The 23,512-nt window shown below is 46.9% G+C and overlaps 1 protein-coding gene across 3 annotated transcripts in view; it reads left to right on the forward strand.

The window, feature by feature from the left end:
- Positions 1 to 5,930, forward strand: part of LOC129384168 (uncharacterized) — a 101,589-nt gene extending 95,659 nt beyond the window's left edge. For all 3 annotated transcript variants that reach the window (XM_055069364.2, XM_055069365.2, XM_055069366.2), the window contains one exon: positions 5,780 to 5,930. In XM_055069364.2, the coding sequence (XP_054925339.2) occupies positions 5,780 to 5,794 (15 nt within the window). In that variant the 3' untranslated portion in view covers positions 5,795 to 5,930. The remainder of the gene's footprint in view (positions 1 to 5,779) is intronic.
- The last annotated feature ends 17,582 nt before the right edge of the window (positions 5,931 to 23,512 follow it).

Below are 23,512 nucleotides of genomic sequence, written 5' to 3' on the forward strand. Positions count from 1 at the left end.
GACAAGAACCGAGTTTTTCTATGTACGGCATTGACTTGAGGGCCAAGCGGAAGCGGCGATTGCCAGGTTGCCGACTTTCGAAACTTCTTATGCCGATGCCGTCGAAGTTCTAAAAAAAACCATTTGGGCAATCGCATACAAAGATAGAACCTCATTTGTCGATATTTCGCAATATACCGCACGTAAAGTCGGAAAGGGACGTACGAGGCCTCAGGCAATTGGATGATGCCGCACTGCTAAATGTCAGCTGTCCGACTACACTAAAAGTGCCAGCGCAAAGCTTGTCAGCAATGTTGATTGATATCATGCATGAGGCTTTGCCGTACGAGATCGCCGCCCGCCGTTGTTGCTCAATGGCAATGGTGTTGGGCTGGTAAGGACGAGGTCGCGGGATAAAATCGCGGCCACGGCAGCCGCATTTCGACGGGGGCGAAATGCGAAAAACACCCATGTACTTAGAAAATAGTGCACGTTAAAGAACCTAAGGTGGCCCAAATTATTCCGTAGTCCTTCACTACGGCGTGTTCAATAATCAGATCATGGGTTTGACACGTCAAACCCCATCAATATATTTTTACGCCATTTGCACTGACATATACTCAATAAAAGTGAAGCAAGGCTTCAAAGGAATGCTCAGCTAGTAGCCAGCTGTGGCAACTGCTCCATCGTAGGCCAAGTTAAAGGAGCTGCTCAGGTCCATATGCGTTGAGCTCGAAAGCCGAGATCAATGCAGCCCATCATCAACACTCAACGGCCATGCTGAGTGGACTGGAAGCGGCAGCTGCGCTTCCATACTGCACAGTAAGTACCTCGTCCAGCTGGAGTGAATGCTTGTTCTGTCCCTGGAAGAAGCACGGCACATGCGTCTGCGACGCCGGCCTCTCCGTTGCTTCTAAGAGAGCACAGCTCATCGTAGACAACTGCTGCTACCGATGTGCTTCGTCAGGTCACCAGGCAAGGTCTTGCCAGGTAAAACTTACGCTCTCAATTTGTCATGGAAAACACGCCTCGATCATGTGCGACTCAAACTACAAAAAGAAAGGCGCCATAACGGAAGCATCGGGAAGCACTACAGTGTTGGTCTCGTCGCGATCGGTTCGGCTATGCGACAAAGCTCCATTGAACATTATCGCAAGATGGACAATACAGTTTACCTGCAGGCTTTTCACGTCATTGTGGTTAAGAACGACAGGTCAAGGTACCCCAGAAAGACTCTGGGTGGTTGCAGTCAGAGATCACTTATTACTGAATATCTCGCTGCAATATAGCCACTGCAGACAGTGGGTAAAATCAGAATTCCAATTAACACGTTTTGCAACGCATCCCCAAGCCCTGCTGGTCGTTGGAGTCTCAAGGCGTAGCCAAAACAGTTCAGATACTCACATCGCGCAAGGCGACGTGCTTTGCGTTATTTGCCACGATGTAGCCACTTAGCCGCGGATAAAAACATCATCAGGGAGCTTCGAATTGAATTACCTTGCTGTTGAAAACCACTTTCTTGAAGCAGACACCTCGCCTGGCCTCAGCTTATTCATCATAGCTGACCATCTTTGTGAAATTGTGACAGTAAAAGTTGTTAAGAGCAATGATATTTTACGATTAGTCGCGATCAATACGGTCTGCAGACCACATCTGATTCTGGTGAGTCACCTTCACATGAGTCCCTAGTTCCCTTCTAAGAAACGATCCGTAGGATTAGTGGCAGATACACTCTTGCGCTGTCTTCAGAACCGTCTACGCGGAAACGACCGTGACACTGCAGTCAATCGCCTACTGAACTTTGTAAAGGGGTTATCGATGAACAACGGTTTACTGGAGCGATACGACACAGTCATCTGGCAGTACCTGGTGTTAATCCACGCGAAACTGGTACCTAAGAGTGCTCCTACGGATCGGGCTATCTATTACATGCCATACCGGGGAGTTATAAAAAAGGAGTCGCTTACTACCGAGCTCCGGCTAGAGTTAACCGCATCGTCGCCCGCTCATGCATTGCTACCTCTCAGTGAGTGCCTGGATAAAGCAGCGAACCTCAGTTTAGAGTTGCTACAAGTCGTACTTAGCTTTTGCTGGTTCCCAGTTGCATGAGCTCGGATATTGAGAACGCATTAGTACAAATCGAGCCTAAACAAGACCGACGATATGCCTTCCGGTTTCTTTAGTTTGATGCAATTCCCGGCAGCGAAAGCAATTAAGTTATCGAATAGAGGATGACGAGGGTGCCCTTTATTAACATCAAGCCCTTTCTTGTTCATGGCGACTATTCATCACCACCTGGGCAAAGCCGCCGTCTATGTAGACGACTTCCTGGGGAGCGCGGAAGCTTTCGCAGAAGGTGTGAACGTCTACGAGAGATGGAACACCATCATGAGAATTGCGGGAATTAATCTACGAAAAATACGAATAACCGGCAACTACAGAAAATTATCGACAGCGAATGAGAGCAGATGGAAAGTGTTTCAAAGGATTCAGCTGCAGTTTTGGAAATGCAATGGGACACAGTCAATTATTACTTGAATTTTTTCCATATCTGTAGCGCAATACTTAGCTGCAGCCCACACCGACACAAAGCGTACGGTGCTGAAGACTGTGTCCTCAATTTTCGACCTTCTTAGAACTCTATTGCCTTTCACAGTTACTGTAAAGTTTTTTTTTTCTTTTCTTATTTGTTTCAACACACGAGGGTTTTACGGCAGTCATGTTATGACGAATGGCCAGAGGATATCAAGACACCATGGATAGCATGGTGTGCAGACGTAATTCAGTTTGGCTTCATTAGGATCCTGGGATGCGTAACAGCTGAACTAGAAGAAGAGATCGAAAATTATAAGGTTCATATCTTCATCGACGCCTGCCTGAGGGCCGATGGATCATGTACCTACTTGAGAGCAATTAATGTCCATGGGAATTCAGGTACATCAGTAATAATATTCAAATCGACAGTAGTACCTCCCAAACTTGAAATTTATGGCCGGGTTGCTAAAGGCAAGGTTATAATATACCTCGGCTCAACTTGGAATCCAAGGTACTTTATCCTGCGTCATGTGGACAGACTGAACGATCGCACTGAGCTAGATCCGTGGAGACCACAACAAGCTGAGTCAGTTTGTGATGCATAGAGTGACTGAAATCATTAGAGTAGCCCACATAACTCGCATAAGTATGCGGAACTGCATGTTTACGCAAGTGATGTGTGCATTGGTGCTTTACGGGTCCAGTTTCACGACGGACGCCAACATGTGTTCGCGAACGCAAGTCGTGCTCTGACGAGGACAGACAGCAATTACACTGTGAAGGAACTGGAATGTCTTGCTATTCTTTTCGCCATCCATAAGTTCACACCATATTTCTATGGCGACGACTTCAAGATTCTTACCGACCATTATTATCTCTGCTGGCTTGTTGCGCTGTGTGGGTTGGATCATTGGGCCTTGCAGCTCCAATACCACTTCTCCGTTGCTTGCAGAGGGGTCGGTGCCTTACAGATGCCGACTATTTATCTCGTCTTCGCTCTCATAGTAAGGGTCCTGACGACGAGGATTTTTACGACTACTTAACTACAATTTCATCGGACTTACTTGATTTCCCCGCCTTTAGATGGAGAGGTCTATCAAATCAATCAAGACATCTTTACGCAAAGTGCTTGGTAAGAGTGAGCTCAGCAGTGAATAGAGTGAGCCTGTGCTATTGGAGGTAGAAGCGGTGATCATTTCGCGACCCCTAACTTTTACGTACACGGACGCCAGGGAGCCCACTCCAATATGTTCTGCTCATTCTCTAGTCGAACGCTCACTGCTTGCCTTTCCAGAGTGAAACAGCAGTGACTGCGAACCTCGGAGTGCTCAACCTTATTAGCGGGACCTCAGCAAGAAGTTGCGGTGCCGCCAGAAGCTTGTCGACCACCTGTGGATCCGACGGAAAAAAAAAGTCCACTGACGCCTTCAGACATCAGTAGATCAGTGCCCAACTATTCGGCTGAATTACGACGTATGATTTACAAGTAGATGTGTTCTTCTGAGCAGGATGTGCTCCAAGAGGTGCTTGCCCACTCTCCTCCAAGAGGTTATAGTGTGGGAAAGCACCTCCATAAGGTGCTTGCCCACATCACTCGCTTAAGTATGCAGAACTGCATACTTATGCAAGTGCTGTGTGCGTTGGTGCTCTACGGGTCCAGTTTCATGACGGACGCCATCATGTGTTTGCGTACGCAAGTCGTGTTTTGACGAGGACAGGCAGCAATTATACAGTGAACTGGAATGTCTTGCTGTTCGTTTCGCTATCCACAAGTTCAGACCGTATCTCTATGGCTACGACTTCAAGATTCTTACCGATCATTATTATCTCTGCTGGCTTGCTGCACTGCGTGGGTTGGCTCATTGGGCCTTGCAGCCCCAATACCACTTCTCCGTTGCTTACAGAGTGGTCGGTGCCATACAGATGCCGACTAATTATCTCGTCTTCGCTCTCATAGTAAGGGCACTGATGACGAGGATTTTTACGACTACTTAACTACAATTTAATCAGACTTACTTGATTTCGCCGCCTTTAAGTACGAACAACAGCGCAACCCTTCATTAAGGTGGAATAGTGATGCAACCCACAGAGCTGAGTAAGGCATTGGTGGAGACTATTTTAACGACTACTTAACTACAGTCTCATCGGACTTACCTGATTTCGATGTCTTGAACAAGTCACAATTTTGCACTTTATGTACTTTACTTTAACATAGTATAAGCCAGCACACAAGTTTTTTTTTCTTCTTCATATTGTTACGGTGGATTTGGACAGGACCATGCGCGCAAGTAGAAGACGGAGAGGAAGCGGTAAACTGTCTAGTGGAGCTGTGACCTTTACTAGCCTGCGCGTCTACCACTTAGTTTTTCGTATGTAAATAGTTATGCTTACGTTTGTGTGTCGGGCTTCCTCTTTCTAACAATATCATTATATACCTGTACTATCTGAGTGAAGTGTTCGTGTCTGCATTATTCTCGGTTATTACTGTTTTGCTAGCTGTAAAACATTTCTGCCTAAACGCAAGGAGGTGAGAAACAGTCAAGCTGCCTCATTGGCAGCTTTCTCCTTTTCACCCTTCCACGTACATTTTTACATAAGTAAACTGATTGATTTAATGATTGATTGATTAATTCTAGTATGGACAACAACGCAAACCTTTATTCAGGCTGTTTATTAACGTGAACCACGGAGCTCAGTAAGGGCACTGATTACAACCATTTTGACGACTACCTAACTACAATGTCATTGGGATTACCTGATTTCGCCGTCTTCAAGCATGAACAAAAAAGTCATTTGTCTCTTTTACAGCATTCCATGAGTCATGGTTTCTAGTTCATTCGATTATCTTCCCTCACGGGTCCCCTCGTGTGAGTGATAAGTAATCGGAGTCAGCAGTTCACCGCTGAAGTTAGGGACCCTTAGGAACTCGCTGTTGCGATTGTAGACGTAAGCCGAATTTTTATCGCTGTGAAGTGCTGAAAAAGCGCTGATCACAACTTATGCGAGAGATTATTAGGGAGTTTTAGTTTAGGGGACGCAAGCGACTTGCACACGCAAGAGCTAGGGGCGACGGCACTGCGCATGCGCAGACCTAGACGTGGAAGTCTGCGCATGCGCAGTACCATGGCATTAGAATGCAATACCAACTTGCCTGATCCTCAACCCTAGTGTTCAATTTACGTGATGGCTAGAACTGTACATTGTAAGCGTAGGTCTGGCTTTGTGCAGCATCAGTTGTTAAGCGACATGTTTTCTTTCTTTCCAGACGTCAATGTTCTGACCGCTGCTATTCCGCAGTGTGTGCAGGAACTTTTCAGCTGCTTTAACGGTAACTTTTAAACAGTGTTTTTAAACGGCAGAATGCATTTCTAAGTACTCATCCACTGATCCGAAGCAAAATAAACGGCTTATTCCTGTGTGCGATTCTTGTCTCTAGTGCTTCACTGCGTGCGTGCAGCTCGCTGATGGAGTCGAGGAAGAACAGCACGAAAAGAGGTATGAAGCAAGGGGCAACCATTGGACTCAATTCCTCTTCAGTGCCAGCCACATGAAGCCTAGGCAGCGTGACCTAGAGAGTGTGATCTGGAATTCAACTGCTCCGTTTTTTTTAACAGCGGAGGTAAAGGCAACTTGCCGCTGGTGAGAGCCAAACTGACGTGTTCCGCATTATGCGTCCGATGCTTCGCAATTGAGCTACCAGAGCAACGTCCCTCCCTTCCACTTTCTGGTGTATTTCTGTATGTGTCCTATACCTAGCCTTAGCAGTGTCCGCCAGCGCCCTTGACGGCCATAGAGGCGGATGTGCCTAATGTCACGTTGCTTTAGCCTTGCAATTAAGCACGTGCAAGATGCTTCCTCGGTATAAAATGGACAAAGCCAGCTGTATATGCACAAACTCAAGATGACTTTGCAAATAGAAGCTAATGACACACTTACAAAGCTTCACACTGAAAATTCACATAAAGTAAACAATGGTCAGTAAGGCACAAGACGTATAAAATAGTTACACAAACATGAAGTTCACGGACGTATCACGTTATAACGAATAAGTATGCTAGAAATCACCTATAATGGTTGTAAAAGACAGCGTTAGGTGCTTTGAAATGCACTGTCACATCATTCAGCTTCGACCTCAGAACGCAGCTTTCCTTCACTTCCTAATGAATCCCTTGACCAGATTTTCCCTCATACTCCTTCAAAACCGCCCCTTCCAATTAATTGCAAGTAATCTTGCACCATGTAATTATCTTGCATGGGATCGGTTTAGTTTTCATTGCATCAGCTATAGACTCGGCCAAGTTCAGACTGCATCCGGAAAGAAGCCACTTCACTTAACTACCCGACCAAAAAGAGGCGCCGGAACCCGGAGACGAAGGAAGAGAAATGTTCCGTTTCTGGGGGATTATGCACGTGAATCGATGTAACTTGCTGCGAAAATACCTTTCTTACCACTCACATATCTTAAAGGCACATTCCGGGCGTTACATAGCGGGCTTACAGGAAAGAAAATGTCCAATCATGAACAGCAACACTAATAAGAGAAATCGACATGCAATAGAAGCCACCATACAGCGAAAATTAAAATAGAAAGCAGTAAACATTAGAATTCCAAAACAACTATTATCATATGGTAAGAAAGACTGTTTAGCTTTCATACAGATGTGTCATGGTTTATTATGGAGACGACGTCATATGGTCTATTATTCCAATAACGTACGGCAAGAAATAGTGGCGAGTGATGCAGAAGGTTAGCACACGCGAACTGAGCTTTAAAATTGCTATCTACGCGCGGAAAAATGCGGTGGGCGGGCCGTGCTTAAGACGACGTGAATGACGAGTGATTGTGATAACGCTTCTGAAAGTGCGATAATAGTGCTAACAGCCTTCGTTTCTGAAGTGGTGGAAGGTTAGGCTATTCTTTGATGAAAGCGATGCTGGAATTGCGCTATTTTTGTAGCGAAGCTGTATACCTCTACCGTCCAAAGAAATTTTCGTGTCGTTGTTGTAATCAAAAACCTCCCCCTACGTGGGCCAATCCCGAAGACTGCAATGCCGGGCCGACCCGCAGCGAAGGTGAAGCAGGCCTTATGCCCTCCTCATGCGTGGGCCAATCCCAAAGATGGTGCAATGCCGGGCAGACCCGCGGCTGAGGTGATGCAGGTGTTAAGCACTCCCCATACATGGGCCGATCCCGAAGACAGTGCAATGCCGGGCCGTCCCGCGGCGGAGATGAAGCAGGCGTTAAGCACCCCCCATACGTGGGCCGATTCAGAAGATCGTGAAATAGCGGGCCGTCCCGCGGCGGAGGTGATGCAGGCGTTAAGCACTTCCCATAGGTGGGCCGATCCAGAAGTTGGTGCAATACCGGGCCGACCCGCGGTTAAGGAGAAGCAGGCGTTAAGCACTTCCCACACGTGGGCCGATCCCGAGGATTGTGCGATGCCGGGCTGACCCGTGGCGAAGGTGCAGTTCGCCATTGTTACATACGGGACCGTTTCCTGAGCCTACTTCGAGTTCCCCAGACCTCATCGAATGGCACCACAGCTAATTGAGGAGCGAAGAAGCACGGATGCCACATTCCCTAGGCGCGGCACGAGCAAACAAGTTGGCGGACCCCACTTCGTGTGCAGCCGGTGGAGCTATTCACTGCTTGGCTCTTCCCGAAAGCGAAGAGAAAGCCTGGCACTGTTCCAGGTAACGTGGGTCCAGAAGCAAGACGGCTGTAATGCGCCGTGACAACCTGACGGCTGTAATGCGCAGTGACAACCTGATGGCTGTAATGCGCCGTGACAACCCGGCGGCGTCGCCCCCTACCCTCTATGGTGACGGCGCATTGCAAGTCAACAAGGCAAGACCGCAGGGGGACCAAGGAGCGACTCTCTTCGCCGGGTGTGACTCCATCGCACGGGCGCCTACCATTGGCCGAAAATGACGACACCCGAGCGGGCTCGCCGATTGGCCGAAAATGGCGTCACCTGAGCGGGCTCTCCCATTGGCTGAACGTGACACCGAAGGGCTCAAAAGACGCAGACTGAGAGCATTCCTAGAGCATTCCTTGATTCATCTCTTTCGAGCTTCTTGCCGCGGGCCGCAGCGTCCGAGTTGCTGCCGGCCCATAATGACTTTAAGACTGTTAATTGACGCTCACTGTAAATAGTGTAAATAAACCTCCCAAGTTTTTCATCCCGACTTCCTCCTCAACTACTACAACTGGTTGCTAGCGGTGGGATCGCCTCCAAATGCAACAAATGGTGGCAGCGCTACGGATCAACCTTCGTCGAGAGAAATCCTGATTAACCCGGAACAGCGAAACAGAGCCTTCGTCCAAAGGAGTCGCGAGGAACCGGGAAGAGCGAAGGAGAGAGAGCCTTCGTCGAAAGAGGTCCTAAGGAACTGGGAGTAGCGAAGAAGAGCGAGCCTTCGACCCAGGTAGTTCTGAGGAACCGGGAACAACGGACCAATGAACGAGATGGCAGGGTGCTGCAACCGTAAGTGAGTGCGTGGTTTTTTTCCTTTTGATTCGCCAGACTCAAATGTTGTGTGTTTATTTTGATAGTTCTGGGAATCGGGAATTTGTTGCATTGTGTGTTTGCACAAATTAATTAAGGAAAACAGTTCTAACCACCAGTCGGCGCAGCTGCCATGGATCTTGGAAGGTTGACGAGGTTAGACTTGTTGGTGTGCGACGATTTGGGAGTGTAGGCGGACGAACAGATGAAAACGCCAGCTATCATAAAGGCGATTGAAGATAGTGGCAATGATGATAAAAGCATTGAGCTTGCTTGGGAAGTGACACAGGAGCCGCGGGAGCGTGAGCGTCGTGAACGTGTGCGTGAGCGTCGTGAACGTAAGAGTGAGCGTAAGCGTCAAGAACGCGAGAATGAACGGAAGCATGAGCTTCAAGAACTTACTCTTAGGTGTGAGCGTCACGAACGTGAGAATGAATGCGAACTTGAGTATCAAGAACGTAAGTGTGAGCGTGAGCAAAAGTACGAGAGAGAGAAGGCAGCATTGTTAAAAGAGATACAATATTTTGATCAGGTAATGGCACAAAGGCAACGCCTGTCTGAAAATTCTGTAGACAGTACAGAGCACAAGAATGAGGAAGTGTCTAGCGGATTTTCGCCAAAATCCGACGATAAGAGTAGTGCCTGTGAGATTGGCTGCACATTCATAAGTGAAGGGAAAAGGCTAGCTGCTAAAGATGCCTTAGTGGCAACAGAGGCCGTTAAAGGCTGCAGGGAGAGCGACGAGGTGCTGTGCCAACAGATGACTGTAGAGACAGCTAGGCCAGCTGCGAACAAATTGCACAGTCACCACGCATGTGCGTCGCATGTAACGTTAGCGAGGTAGTTAGCGAAGTAGAGAGTACTGCTGACCCGATAGACGCGAGCACCCATGTCAGGTCAGATCTGCGTACCGAAGTGATGTGCGAGCTGGACGATGCAGTTGAGAGTAGTTCTCAGGATGTCGAGCTCCGTAGCTCAAGAGAGGACAACTGCATTGTTCAGGGATCGGTGCAGCTCTCCGCCAGTTTAGGTAGCCTAGATAGAGATGATTCAGTTAGTAATCATTCGGACTCTGCGCGTGAGACAGCGATCAATACCGACGGGCTGTGTGCTGATGCACAGCGTGGACTGGGCAATGCAGTAGAGGGCAGTTCGCAAGAGTGCGAGTTCCATAACTCGAGTAAAGCCTGCTGCTTTGTGCCAGAGTCGGTTGAGCACGCCGCCAGTCGAGGCAGAGATAGTGTTGATTTAAATGAAAATCAATTCGACTGTGCGGGTAAGAGACCGATCCGGGCCAATGAGATGTGTAACGGCCAGCACGAGGCGCCAGAAGGCGACATGAAAAAGAATTCCAAGAGAAATGGCCGCAGAAAGAAGCGCCCTAAAGAGAGGAATGCGGTGACTAATGTAGCGCCGCCAAAGACGGCGACAGACCCAAAAGGGCAGGGCGCGAGGAAAAGAGAGGTGCGGTCGTCACTGACGATGTTGACGCATCAAACACGTTCGAGCCACCGGTCAAAGGGGGACCGAGAAGCGTGTTCTGCACGGACGCGGACAAAGGGCACGGGGCAGTTAAATTCCTCGTCGTTCCGTCGTTCTCTTCGAAGCTCAGCGTGTAGTACGAAGAAGCGCAAGGTGGCAAGACGAGACCAGGTGGGGAGTAGAGACGCGGTCAATCGAGTTAGTAATGAAAGAGGGGCGCCAGGACGCAAATTGGCAGGAGACTGTAACGTCTTGGGGGAGCTGATAGTGAGTCAGAACTTTTCTTGTTCTTCGGTAGCCAGAGTCGCTTTCGGACCGCGACCACCTCGAGTACGGCTCAAAAGTGAGTCAGTCGAAATCATTTGGAACAGGAGGCCAAGAGAGCTTCCGTGGAAGTAAAGCATGTTGTTTTGTTTTATTTTTTTGAGCACTTGCAAATTTTCGCGATTTGAGACTAGGATTTCTTTCAATAAGTAAAAGTATGAGCTCTGTTTGTGTTTTGTTTGAGAAGCTCGGAGATTTGAAAGACGCGTTTTTTTGTAAACATGTATCGCGAGGTGTTCATTAATAAGTAGATAGGCTTTCTTTTTTGTGGGTGTGAGTAACCTGAATTTCAAGGTTATCGTTGAGAGGCCTATCGTAGCGCGCGTGTGTTTTAGTTAACCTTCTTTTTCTTTATAAGCGTTTTTTTTTATTTTTAAGGTTAACCGCGTAAGTTTTCAGTAAGTGCATCATTTGCACTGAGAAGCGTTCTTAGTCCCATTAGCGCGTGTCCTGTGTGGACGGAAGCAAGCAGATTTATGACTGGGTTGCTCGTGTGTGTTGAGGGCAGCCGTATTCTGACTTCTTTAGTGAGCGTGCGTGGAACGAGTTATTAGCGGACGCATTTTTTTAAAAGGTTTTGCGGAGTGCGTAAGTTACGCAAATTAAGTTCTGGTTTAAGGTACGTGTGCTGTATGGACTAGAGAAAGACACGTGAGTAGGCGTAATGAAAAGTTTGCCTACAACGCAAGTACGCGTTCTGTTTAGTGACCACAAGGCTAGCGCGCTTGTGATTACGTACTTGTGAAGTTGACCAGACTGTTCAGTGGCACCAATACGTGCGATAAGTACGCCACTGCGATAGGTTGAAAACATGCTGTTCGCGTAGTTAGGCCACTTAAGTTATGTTCGGCTGTTTCCACTGTTTGTTTGCAACGGCAACGACCCATTGTTTTGCTACAGCAATAGCACTCTGATCTTGTCGGCATTCGGGGAGAAATGTATAGCGGTTTGGAAAGGTGTTGGAACTGCTGTGTCAAAATTGGGGAAATAAAAGATCAAGGTTCATTTTGACTCAGTAATAGCCTGGCGAGTCAGGAGTGAAGAGCCTGCGCTTACACGTGGTGCAGCGCTGTGTTGTTTTGTTTGTTTGACGTATGTTCTCCAGGGCCCAGGATCCCGAAGTTCGTCAAACGAGGCTCGACACCGGTACCCTGCAAGTTCTTTCAGCGTTCCTCATGGCCAGCGAATTGAGTTCACCGGCCATTCCCAACTTCCGGGGCGAGGACGAGCTGTTAGATAAGGGACCGTTTCCTGAGCCTACTTCGAGCTCCCCAGAACTCATCGAATCGCACCACAGCTAATTGAGGAGCGAAGAAGCACGGATGCCACATTCCCTAGGCGCGGCACGAGCAAACAAGTTGGCGGACCCCACTTCGTGTGCAGCCGGTGGAGCTATTCACTGCTTGGCTCTTCCCGAAAGCGAAGAGAGAGCCTGGCACTGTTCCAGGTAACGTGGGTCCAGAAGCAAGACGGCTGTAATGCGCCGTGACAACCTGGCGGCGTCGCCCCCTACCCTCTATGGTGACGGCGCATTGCAAGTCAGCAAGGCAAGACCGCAGGGGGACCAAGGAGCGACTCTCTTCTCCGGGTGTGACTCCATCGCACGGGCGCCTACAATTGGCCGAAAATGACGACACCCGAGCGGGCTCGCCGATTGGCCGAAAATGGCGTCACCTGAGCGGGCTCTCCCATTGGCCGAACGTGACACCGAAGGGCTTAAAAGACGCAGACCGAGAGCATTCCTAGAGCATTCCTTGATTCATCTCTTTCGAGCTTCTTGCCGCGGGCCGCAGCGTCCGAGTCGCTGCCGGCCCGTGACGACTTTAAGACTGTTAATTGACGCTCACTGTAAATAACGTAAATAAACCTCCCAAGTTTTTCATCCCGACATCCTCCTCAACTCCTACACCATTAAGGGGCCCACATACACAGCTTCGCTGGTCATCCTTCTTCAGAGAGGGGAAGGGCACTGAATGTTTTTGTTATAAATAAGTCAGCCTTACTATAAATAAATAAATAAATAAATAAATAAATTCTTTATTTGTGGACTTACAGGGTACAAATATGGGCCTGCCCAAGACAACAGATGGATTGTGGGGCAGTGTCCGGCAGCAAGGGACAAGTCGGAGCATACACCACTGTCGGTTTTCATCACGAAAATAACTGGACTAAGCAGGAAGAAAAGGGAAAAATATCAAGCATACAAATCAAAAATAATAGACCTTACGTCTTTCCGACTGCCTAAAGAGAACATACTAATTGGTAGATTATTCAGACCACTTGGAACATAGAAAGTACGAACACGTTTCCGCACTCTAGGCAAAATGAAATGGTCTCTTGGACGCAGTGTTCGAACAGGGATGATATATGGATGGAGATATTGATTATTCCACAGGTACGTGAGAATAACAGTTTCTTTAAATAACAGCTTGAACGAAGGCATACGGGAGCAAAGAAACGGATTAGAATTGTTGGGAGTTGGAACACCATACATCACGGCACTAATTATAGATTTTAGTAAGCAAACAACCTTACTGTGCCGAAACAATGAACAAAAGTAAAAAATAACAAATTCCATAGAGCAGCACAGTGTATGCTAATGTATGGGCTATCATTTTACTTATATAAATTGGGCATAATGCTTTGATAAAGTATAGCAAACACACTATTTTGCACAGCCGTTCACAAAGGTTCGCCAAATTATTGTCCGAAGACATGCTGGAATCAAAATGAACACCCAGATATTTGACATATGAAAGGTATAGAATAGGAGAGCAGGCGCAATTATTACACTGAGCAGAATGAAGAAACAAAGGAATGATGACAGGAATATGTTTCAGAGGATTGTGGGAACATACTAATTAAGTTTTATTTTGATTGATAGAAATGAAGTTATTACTCATGACATTCACAGTGTCAATTTGTCATTCGGCTACGCCTTGATCATAATTAGCATTACGGGATACCCGAAGCGTGTCGTCAGCGTACTAAAAAACTCGGCAATGAAGAATGGATTGAATGAGATCGATAACATATTGGTTAAGTAAATGGTTGGTAAAATCGGTCCCTGAGGAACTTCACTGGACAACTGTGTGGGCCTACTTTTATTATTTCCTATTACAACTTGTGATCTACCATGCAAATAATTATCAAATAAAATTAAGAAAGGCCCTCGGAAGCCACAGCTATAAAGTTTACAAAGTAGAACATCATGGTTCACAGAATCAAAAGCTTTTGATACGTCTAAAAATAATGCGCAAGCAAATTCGCTGTTTTCAAGAGCGTTATTAAGGAAATCAGTTAGTTCATCTAACGCTAACCGACTGCCGCGCCGGGAGGTCAATCCATATTGGTTGTGCGATATCAGATTTTTGTGCATCAATGAAGCTTTGCATTACATGAAAAATATGCTTTTCAAGTATCAGAGAAATGCACTGAAGTGTCGATATAGATCTGTAGTGTGTGACAGGATTAACCTGTCCGCTTTTAAAAAGGGGAACTACAAAAGCTTCCTTAAGGCCAGGTGGCGTGACTTGTGTTGCTATAATGTCGTTTGTGATTGCTAACAGAACACTCTTCAGGGCCTCAAAGTTTCTGCGAAGAACGTCCGCAGACACGCCATCTAAACCCACTGACCTGCACTGTTTGAAGTTGAATAGGAGATCGTCTTCAGTGCACTGTGGCAGAAAGGCAGACCCGGCCACCGATTGCGGCACAAGATGACTGGTCGTATTACCAGATAAGTTTGTTGCAGCAGACTATAAAAAAATGTTTGAAATGATCCGCTAGAACAATAGACGGAGGTCGAAAACTTTAAGCAATGGTTTCATACGCACCTTTACGTGGACGGCCCCATAATTCATTAAGAACAGACCAAGCCTTAGACTATTGCTAGATTCATAATGATTGTTTTAAAAGTGTTTTCGTCTTCCGGCTCTAAGCACGGCAGTAGCTTTATTGCGCACCATCTTATAAGCTGCGCGAAGAAACTCATTTTTATGGGAACGACGATAACGCGCCTAAGCTTATTCTTTTTCTGGTATCGGGGATAAAACATCTCCATTTGTCTATGGGAAACCCGATTTTCTTCGTTTTATGACGACCACCCTTTTACATGTGTGCATTACCTGTGCGTAGACAGCAGTAAAATATTCGTACACTTGTGGAATTAACTTCCGAAAGGAAAGATCGCCAATCGTAATGCTGTAGCGAAAAGTCAAGTTTTCTGTTATCAACCTCTACTTCTGATATCAATTTCTGGACAGTGATATGCTATGACGATAAAAAAGTACACCCCACAATGAAGTGGTCGGACAGCTTTTGCTCAGCAATTAACGGAATGACCTGGTCGTTCTCGGTACGGACATTCACGTGACCTAGACACGAAGACACGACTGATGCGCCCAAAACTTCGACACGTGTTGGAAGGTTGATAATGGCTTCTATCCCAAAGTCAGCAAGCGTGTTCAAGCATCCAGCTGCGGTGTGTCGTTCTTTTTTCAGCACGTCCATGTTAACGTAACCTATCATGCATACTTGGCCAGATGGCAAAGTAAGTAGACGCAACTCGTACACAAACTTTCTTACGCTTTGGTTTGGAGGCCTATAGATGTCGAACAAAGTGATGGCAAGAGATTGTGTGTGAACACGAAGCGCCAGCGATTCAGCAGTTGTAAAGGCTATGCTCAGAGGATTCGAAATCAAGCAACCTTTGATAAAAACAGCTGTTCCACCACCACTGCCATCTTTGCGCCTAAAAAAATTATTGTGAACGGACGCTCGTTTAATAATTCAGCACATTCGATGTGGGTTCCAAATGCATGACCCATGTTCTGTTTCTGAGTGAACTGCCAAAAGCTTAATCTGTCGGTTAGCTTGATGTATCGTGATCTGATAGTACGCTTACCAGCGCAACCCAAGTCATTATTTCTACTCGGCACGAGCCGTGCCACTTCTCTTTACTTTTTCCTCTTTGCTCTTGGCGTGTCTTTATAAGCAAGCGCAATAAAGGACGCAAGCACTTTTTCACCCTTCACCATGTCGGCCTGGCCAATGCTTCGCACACGCCCATAGCGCACGGAACGTCACATGGCGTCAGAAGTGGCCGCCCGGTGAAACACTTTCCAGCGGGAGCAGGACTTCGGGCGCACACAAAACCAGACATGGACGTGCTGAAGCCACCGGGACCACTACTCGTGACAGGTGATATGGGCAAGAATCGGCAACGATTTAAGCAGATGCTGGAGCTCTACTTAACGGTAACAAAGCCGCATGACAAACCCCTGAGCAAGGCAGCGAAGACATCAGTACTACTGAGCTTAGCAGGGGAGACGCATTGGAAGTTTTCAACTTCTCCTCCAGCAAAGGTGAAAGCATAGAAGACTACGAGACCGTCGTCGCCAAGTTTGGCGCATACTGGGCGGCTCAAACAAGCGAAGTGTACGAGCGGTATCTGTTCCGGAAGCGGATGCAGACAGCGGGGGAGAGTTTTGAACGGTTCGCGTGAGACGTGAGGATGCAAACCCGATCGTGCAATTTCGGAGAGCTAACAGACTCCACGATTTGCGACCAAATTGTGATCGGCATTACCAATGACAGCCTCCAGGCCAAACTCTTGCAAGACAACGAGCTCACGCTGGCTAAAGCCGAAAAAATATGCAAGGCATCAGAGGCAGCTTCGCTTTGCAATGCGAAGCATTGGCGGATAAAGTAAACCAAGTAGATCCAGTCGATGTCGCTCGGATTTCAACCAAGCATCCAAAAACGTTCAAATGCTCACGTTATGGCAGGGAACATAGGCCATGCGACTGCCCAGCTTATGGCAAAACTTGCAGAACCTGTAACGCAAGAAATCGCTTTGGTGTTTGCTGCAGAAAATCTGCGCGCGTAGATGAGCTCCAGGATGACTGTGATGGCAACGGCTTTGAAGTTTTAGACGCGTGTACCGGTAACATACGGAATGAGCGTGATTGGATGGTGATAGCGAGCCTTGGCGGTGACGAACTCAAATTCAAAGTCGACACGGGATCTCAAGCTAACATCATACCATATTCAGCCTACAGGAAGCTGCGGCCAATGCCGGCTGTCAAACGCAGCAACACCACTTTGCGGTCATACGATGGGGCCATCACCAAACACCTAGGTGTCATCAGCCAAGAAGTAGTCATCGGTGACAGACGCCAACATTTGGACTACTTCGTCGCCAAGAAAGGAAGGCAGGCACTGCTCGGGCTAGTTACCAGGACAGTAGACGCAATGGCAGCAAGCAACTCCGAACAAGTAATGCAGAAATTCGGCGAGCTGTTCGAAGGTACCGGCTGCGTGCAGTGACACTACAAGATGGTCCTGTCTGCGGATGTTGTCCCAGTGGTTCAAGCTGCCCGACGAGTTCCTTTGGCCCTAAAGGAACCACTTCGCAACGAGTTGAAGCGGATGGAGCAAGCGGGCATTGTGACAAAGGTCAACGAACCGACTGAATGGGTAAGCCCATTGGTAATTGTCAAGAAAAAAAATGGAAAGTTGAGGGTTTCCGTGGATCCCAGGATAATCAACGCTAGCATAAAACAGGAGCATTATGAAATGCCAAGGCGGGAAGACATAGAGGCGGAACTGGCCGTTGCAAAGGCGTTCAGTCGACTTGACGCGAAAGCTGGCTTTCATCAAATTGCTCTCGATGAAGAAACGTCAAGAATCTGCACTTTCGCAACTCCTTTAGGAAGGTATAGGTTCTTGCGGATGCCCTTTGGAATTGCGTCAGAAGTATTTCAAAAGACTCTGAGCGAAATATACGATTTATCACCGGGCGTTCATGTGTATGTAGATGACATTTTGATTTGGGGAATCTCGCAGGAACAACATGACCATCGGTTGAGATAAGTACTCGAAGTTGCTAGACAAGCTGGTCTTAAGCTGAACGCAGAGAAGTGCAAGGTTGGTGTTCACGAAATCGAATTTCTACGTGATATTATCTCGAAAGACGGCATAAAGCCCAACCAACTGCTGATCGAGTGCATGAAACAGATGCCCATTCCGGCCGATAAACAGGGTGTGCAGCGTCTTCTGGGTGTAGCCAATTATTTTTCCAAGTACCTTCCCTCCTTGTCGCAGAGGACGTCTTCGCGCAGCCTAATCAAGCATGATGCAGTATTTGCATGGACACCAACCCACACGCATGGATGGCACACTATCTGCGAGAGCCTTGGCTAGCAGCCACTGCTAGCTATCTTTGACCCTCAGAAAAAAAGTGACGTCGGATGCATCAATGAATGGTTTGGGTTCAGCTCTCACGCAGCGTCACGGAAGTGAATGGCGTCCTATGGCACACGCATCAAGGACGCTGACTGACGCGGAACAGCGTTATTCACAGATAGAAAAGGAAGCATTAGCAGTGACTTTCGGCTGCCAGAAGTTTCATTACTTCATCTATGGTCGACAGATTGTCTTGGCAACTGATCATCGGCAGTTGATAGCTATAGCTCAAAAAGCAATCGCTGATATGCCGCCTAGACTACAAAGGTCTTTTATGCGTCTGCTCAAATATGACTATGTCATTCGATACGTTCCAGGAAAAGAACTCATCTTGGCAGACCTGCTTTCGCGAGCCACAGCCGTGATGCCGGACCAGGGCGATGCGGACGCTGATGCCGATGCGGAAATCCATGCTGTGAGTGCGGTTACAGCCCTTGTCAGCGACGTCACGTTGAAGCGGCTAAACGAAGAGACTGATAAGGAGCCCTATTTACGCGCCGTAATTCAAGCCGTTCGCAATGGTGAAAAAGTTGCAGAGCTAAAACCTTCCACAGGCGAGCTGTCAATTGTGAAAGGTATTCTACTGAAAGGTACAAAAGTGATCGTGGCTCTGTCAATGAGACGCGAGATGATGGCACGAGTGCATGAAGGCCACATGGGCCTTAATAAATGTAACGCAAGAGCAAGAAGATTCATCTTTTTTTTTGGCCAAACATTAACGCAGATATCACAGAAATAATCCAGAGGTGTGCTGTGTGCAAACGCTATGCATATAATCAACCCACCGAACCACTCATCATTAGACCTACACCGCATTACTCGTGGTATAGGGTTCGGTGTCGACCTATGCGAATGCGGTGGAAGGTCGTATCTTTCAGTGTATGACGCTCTTTCTAACTTTGCAGAAGTGGAGGAGTTGCGTGACACATCGGCGACAACCGTCATCGATAAGCTGGGGGCCATATTTGCGAGATATGGTGTCCCGTATGAGGTGTCTACAGACAACGGACCTCAGTTCAGAAGCCGAGACTTCTGCCGGTTTGCAAGCATGACTGCAGACATGTCATCTCAAGCCCGGAGTTCCCGAGGTCCAACGGACTTGCAGAGAAAGGCGTGCAGGTAGCGAAAAGAATTTTGAAGAAGACGAAAGAAGCAAGAGGAGACTTCTGGCTGGGGCTACTTAGCTACAGGTCAACCCCCTTAGAAGATGGACGATCACCCGGAGAACTACTGCAAGGAAGGCGGTTAAGATCGACTCTTCCTGATTTCAGCAACCAACAGAGAACGCAAGTGTGGAAACATGTTCAAAAGGAATATTCAAGACGGATTCTACCACCGCTGCAAAAGGGACAGACTGTTCGGCTGAAGAAAAAGTTTTGGTCACGGAAAGCGAAAGTGGTTAAGCCGGTGTATCCAAGATCGCACGAAGTGTTGACAGAGGACAACAAAACACTCCGTCGCAACAGACATCTGCTCCCCACAGGTGAAGCTTTCATCCAGGACGCACTGGAAGATGACCACGGTACTGACGAACGTCAGCAAAGTACACACGCCGCTCCCGACCTGCCCTACCAGATTAACGCACCGCCTGTAATGGCGACAGACCCCCCCACCCCCCACATCATTACGAAGATCTCGCCGCCAGTTCAGACCACCTCAACGTCTGCAGTACTACTCGAATTTCCAACAGTTCTCTTGAACTCTTGACTTTTTAATACAGCGAGGACGTGCATTACATAGCTGCTGTTGTAATGTGTACTTTCAAAAGGAGAGGGATGCATCCTGATGTGATAGTACGCTTACCAGCGCAACCCACGTCATTATTTCCCAGTGCCCTTTCTATTTACTTTTTCCTCTTTACTCTTGGCGTGTCTTTATAAGCAAGCGCAATAAAGGGCGCAAGCAGTTTTTCGCCCTTAACCATGTCGGCCTGGTCAATGCTTCGCACACGCCCATAACGCACGGAACGTTACCGACGTCTAATGAATCTTAGTGCTTTGGCTGCTTTAGTAGTTATTGCGCCAATGTGGGTATTCCATGTTAGAGCGGCAGAGAGGTCGACGCCTAAGTATTTTACTGAAGAAACGTACTCGATTAGCATGGTATTAATGACATAAGAACTGCGCGAGGGGGGGTAAGCAGCAGTCGTAAAAGTTACGACTTGTGTTTTTTAAGCGTTAATTTCCGTTTGCCACTGATCCACCAAATGCTGTCAAGGTCTTTTTGCGAAGAGGTGCTGTCGTCGCTGTCAGTAATCTGTCTATTAATCACGCAGTCGTCGTTTCAGTGCACAATTCCGTAAAGAACAGAGCCAATCACCGGCACATCTTTACAAGTGCTGCAAATGCTGTATAGAAAGAAGCCTTCCCAGTACAAACCGGGTGTCCTTGTTCTTTATAAAACACATAATTTAATAGAAAAATTGCCTGTGACAGATAGCATAGTTGTAGTCATTGAGCTGGGTTGCTCAGAGGCAGACATTACTTGCAATCGAAATTTATAATCGGCTAAATAAAAGAAACTAATTCACTTTTTCATTATTTACTTTACGGCACATATTGTAATTTACTAATTGCAGCTGGTGAGTTCGCAAGGCGCATCCACTTGAAATGAATTTTCAGGATGCCGCCAGATTTGAGATATTCACACCCAAAGCGTGCCTTAGAAATAGAGGGGCATTCCATTTACTTTCGTGCTTCACTGCTTAACAGGGTGGTCTGGTGGAAAAAGTAATTACAACAATTGTGTATTTCTGCCGTAAATTCCATAGTGCATATCTCGAAACCCATGCGATTCTTTGAATTCGTTCCAAGTGGATATGCCTTTAAGTCTCAGCGGCTAGAATTCATAAATTCTAACATGTGCCGTAAAGTAGTTAATCCCGGCCACGGCGGCCGCATTTCGATGGGGGCGAAATGCGAAAACACCCGTGTACTTAGATTTAGGTGCACGTTAAAGAACCCCAGGTGGTCGAAATTTCCGGAGTCCTCCACTACGGCGTGCCTCATAATCAGAAAGTGGTTTTGGCACGTAAAACCCCATAATTTAATTTTAATTTAATTTAAAAGTAACTTATCGATCTGTGTTACCAGATCATGCATTACGAGTTTTGGTGCGATAAGTGCCCGCCGCATCAAGCAATCCGATGCGATTGGATGAGGGCCAAAGTGGGAACCTTACGCGTTCACATGTCATGGGCACCAATGCAACATCATCACCTGCATACGCAGAAGTCTGTGGTGTGCGATATAGATACATATATTCCGGAACTAAAGATAATAACCAGGAAAAAAAACAACGCTAAAAACAAAACACCGATGAGGGACGAACATAACGCAAATTACCCGTCGGATGGTACGGTCGCTTCACTCCTTTCAACCGTAGATCGGCTCTTAACTGCGCGGCGGTCCCCTAACGATCCTCTTACGTTTACTTTGATACGGCTGGCGCCGTTGTGGACAGCCACGGCCCGTCTAACCGCCCCTTCTCCCTACCTCCCTTACCCATGCCCTCCCTTCTTGTACCAGCTGTTTCTCGTTCACCTCAGCCTTACCCCTGTCCCTTCAGTGTATGGATCTTGCTTCATGCACAATAAGTCTTCACCTGAAAGTCAGCTTTGTGTTTGTTTCTCTTCCTTGTCCCGTTCGTTACCCGCCGCGATGGCTTAGCGGCTACGATGTTGCGCTGCGAAGCACGCGGTCGCGGGATCAAATCTCTAGCGCCGCGGCCGCAGTTAGATGGGGGTGAAATGCAAGAACGCCTTTGTCCCGTGGGTTGGTTGGATGAATGTTATGAGCGTCCCCTTTGGAATGGGGTGGTGGGTTGCGCCACCAAGCTCTTGTTATAGTATTGCCTAATGTCCTACCTGTGTTAAAAAAGAAAAAAAATGAAGGGAAGAAAAACCCACGATTTGACGTAGTAGTTCTGCGGAAACCCGCAAGGTGGAGAGAAGTAATGAATAGAGGTAAAATCAGACATCCATCCCTTCGTAGCAATTGCTACAAAGGAAACCCATACGGGTTCCTCAAAAGAAAAGCCTCATAATTGAAGAAAAATTCGTCCTGGTCCGGTCCGGGACAAATTCGACTTCGCCCTGCCCTCTGCTGAACTTAATTTTCAACACGTAGTATAATATGTGTCTGGCGTAAATATGTCGTAATATTTACGCACGAACCATTGAAGATTATTGCCAAAGTAAGTGCAACTGTTTTTTCGTCGTCTTCCGGCTGCAGCACGTGCCGCGGCTATGGCGGCAATGGCTGTCGCGCTGCGCTGCTCTGCACGAGTTCAGAGGTTCGATCCCGGCCGCAGCAGCCACATTCCGTCGGATAAGGAATGCGGGAGCACTCGTGCATGGTGCTCTGTATGTGTGCGCGCTAAACAATACCGAGCATACGCGGAGAGTTTTCATTTTTCCGGGGGGGCGGGGGCGATCAGCTTATCGAACCCCTTATGTATGTGTGTGTGTGTATATATATATATATATATATATAAATATATATATATAAATATATATATATATATATATATATGTATATATATATATATATATATATATATATATATATATATATATATTTATTTATTTCAATACCCTAAAGGCCCATGCGGGCATTACATAGGGGGGGATTCTCATAATATACAACACTACTATACAACTTATACAACTACAATATACAACTTGTAAATATACAACACAGGTTATAAACGGCTGAAGACAGAAATAAGCAAGTTAAGAAGCCAGGTACAAGTTATTAAGAGAAAAAATGGCTAGGAACAGGATCTGGAAAATCGCACATGTAGCAAATTCAACAAGACAAAAAGAAAAGAAAAAAAAAAAGAAAAGAACAGCACTTTCAGAAGTTGCAAAACATGGCATCTAACATTTCACGGAACGATACGGCCGGCACGCAAAAAAAAAGAAGAAAAAAGAAAAAGAAAGAGGAAAAAAACAAAGACGCACATAATTTTACGTTGGAATGTTCTAAGTATGACCAAAGAGCTGTTTGAAATGATGATCTTTCAGCGATAGCCGCAATGCTAGAAGTAAGCGAATTCCACTCTTCGATAGCCAGGACCAAAGGTGAGTATATGAATCGTTCTGTTCGAGCGAAAATGGGTTTAGTCTTCTTCATATGGTCTACACGAGCCGATGTGTGCGGCGCCGGGAGATGTGAACTTGCAAATGGAGTGTTATTGTGGTAGAGAGTGTGGAAAAAAGATAAACGGCTAAATTTTCTGCGCATGGCCAGAGTCGGGAGATGGAGCGATATCTTCAGTGATGTTACACATTGATGCCGAGAGTAACGGGAAAGGATGAATCGTGCAGCCTTGTTTTGTATAGATTCCAACATGTTAATAAGATAACTATAATGAGGGTTCCAGATCACTGACGCGTATTCTACCACAGGCCTGATTAGCATGTTGAATGCGTG

Source organism: Dermacentor andersoni, chromosome 9 (genome assembly GCF_023375885.2).
Source record: "Dermacentor andersoni chromosome 9, qqDerAnde1_hic_scaffold, whole genome shotgun sequence".
In the NCBI taxonomy this organism is placed as follows: Eukaryota; Metazoa; Arthropoda; class Arachnida; order Ixodida; family Ixodidae; genus Dermacentor; species Dermacentor andersoni.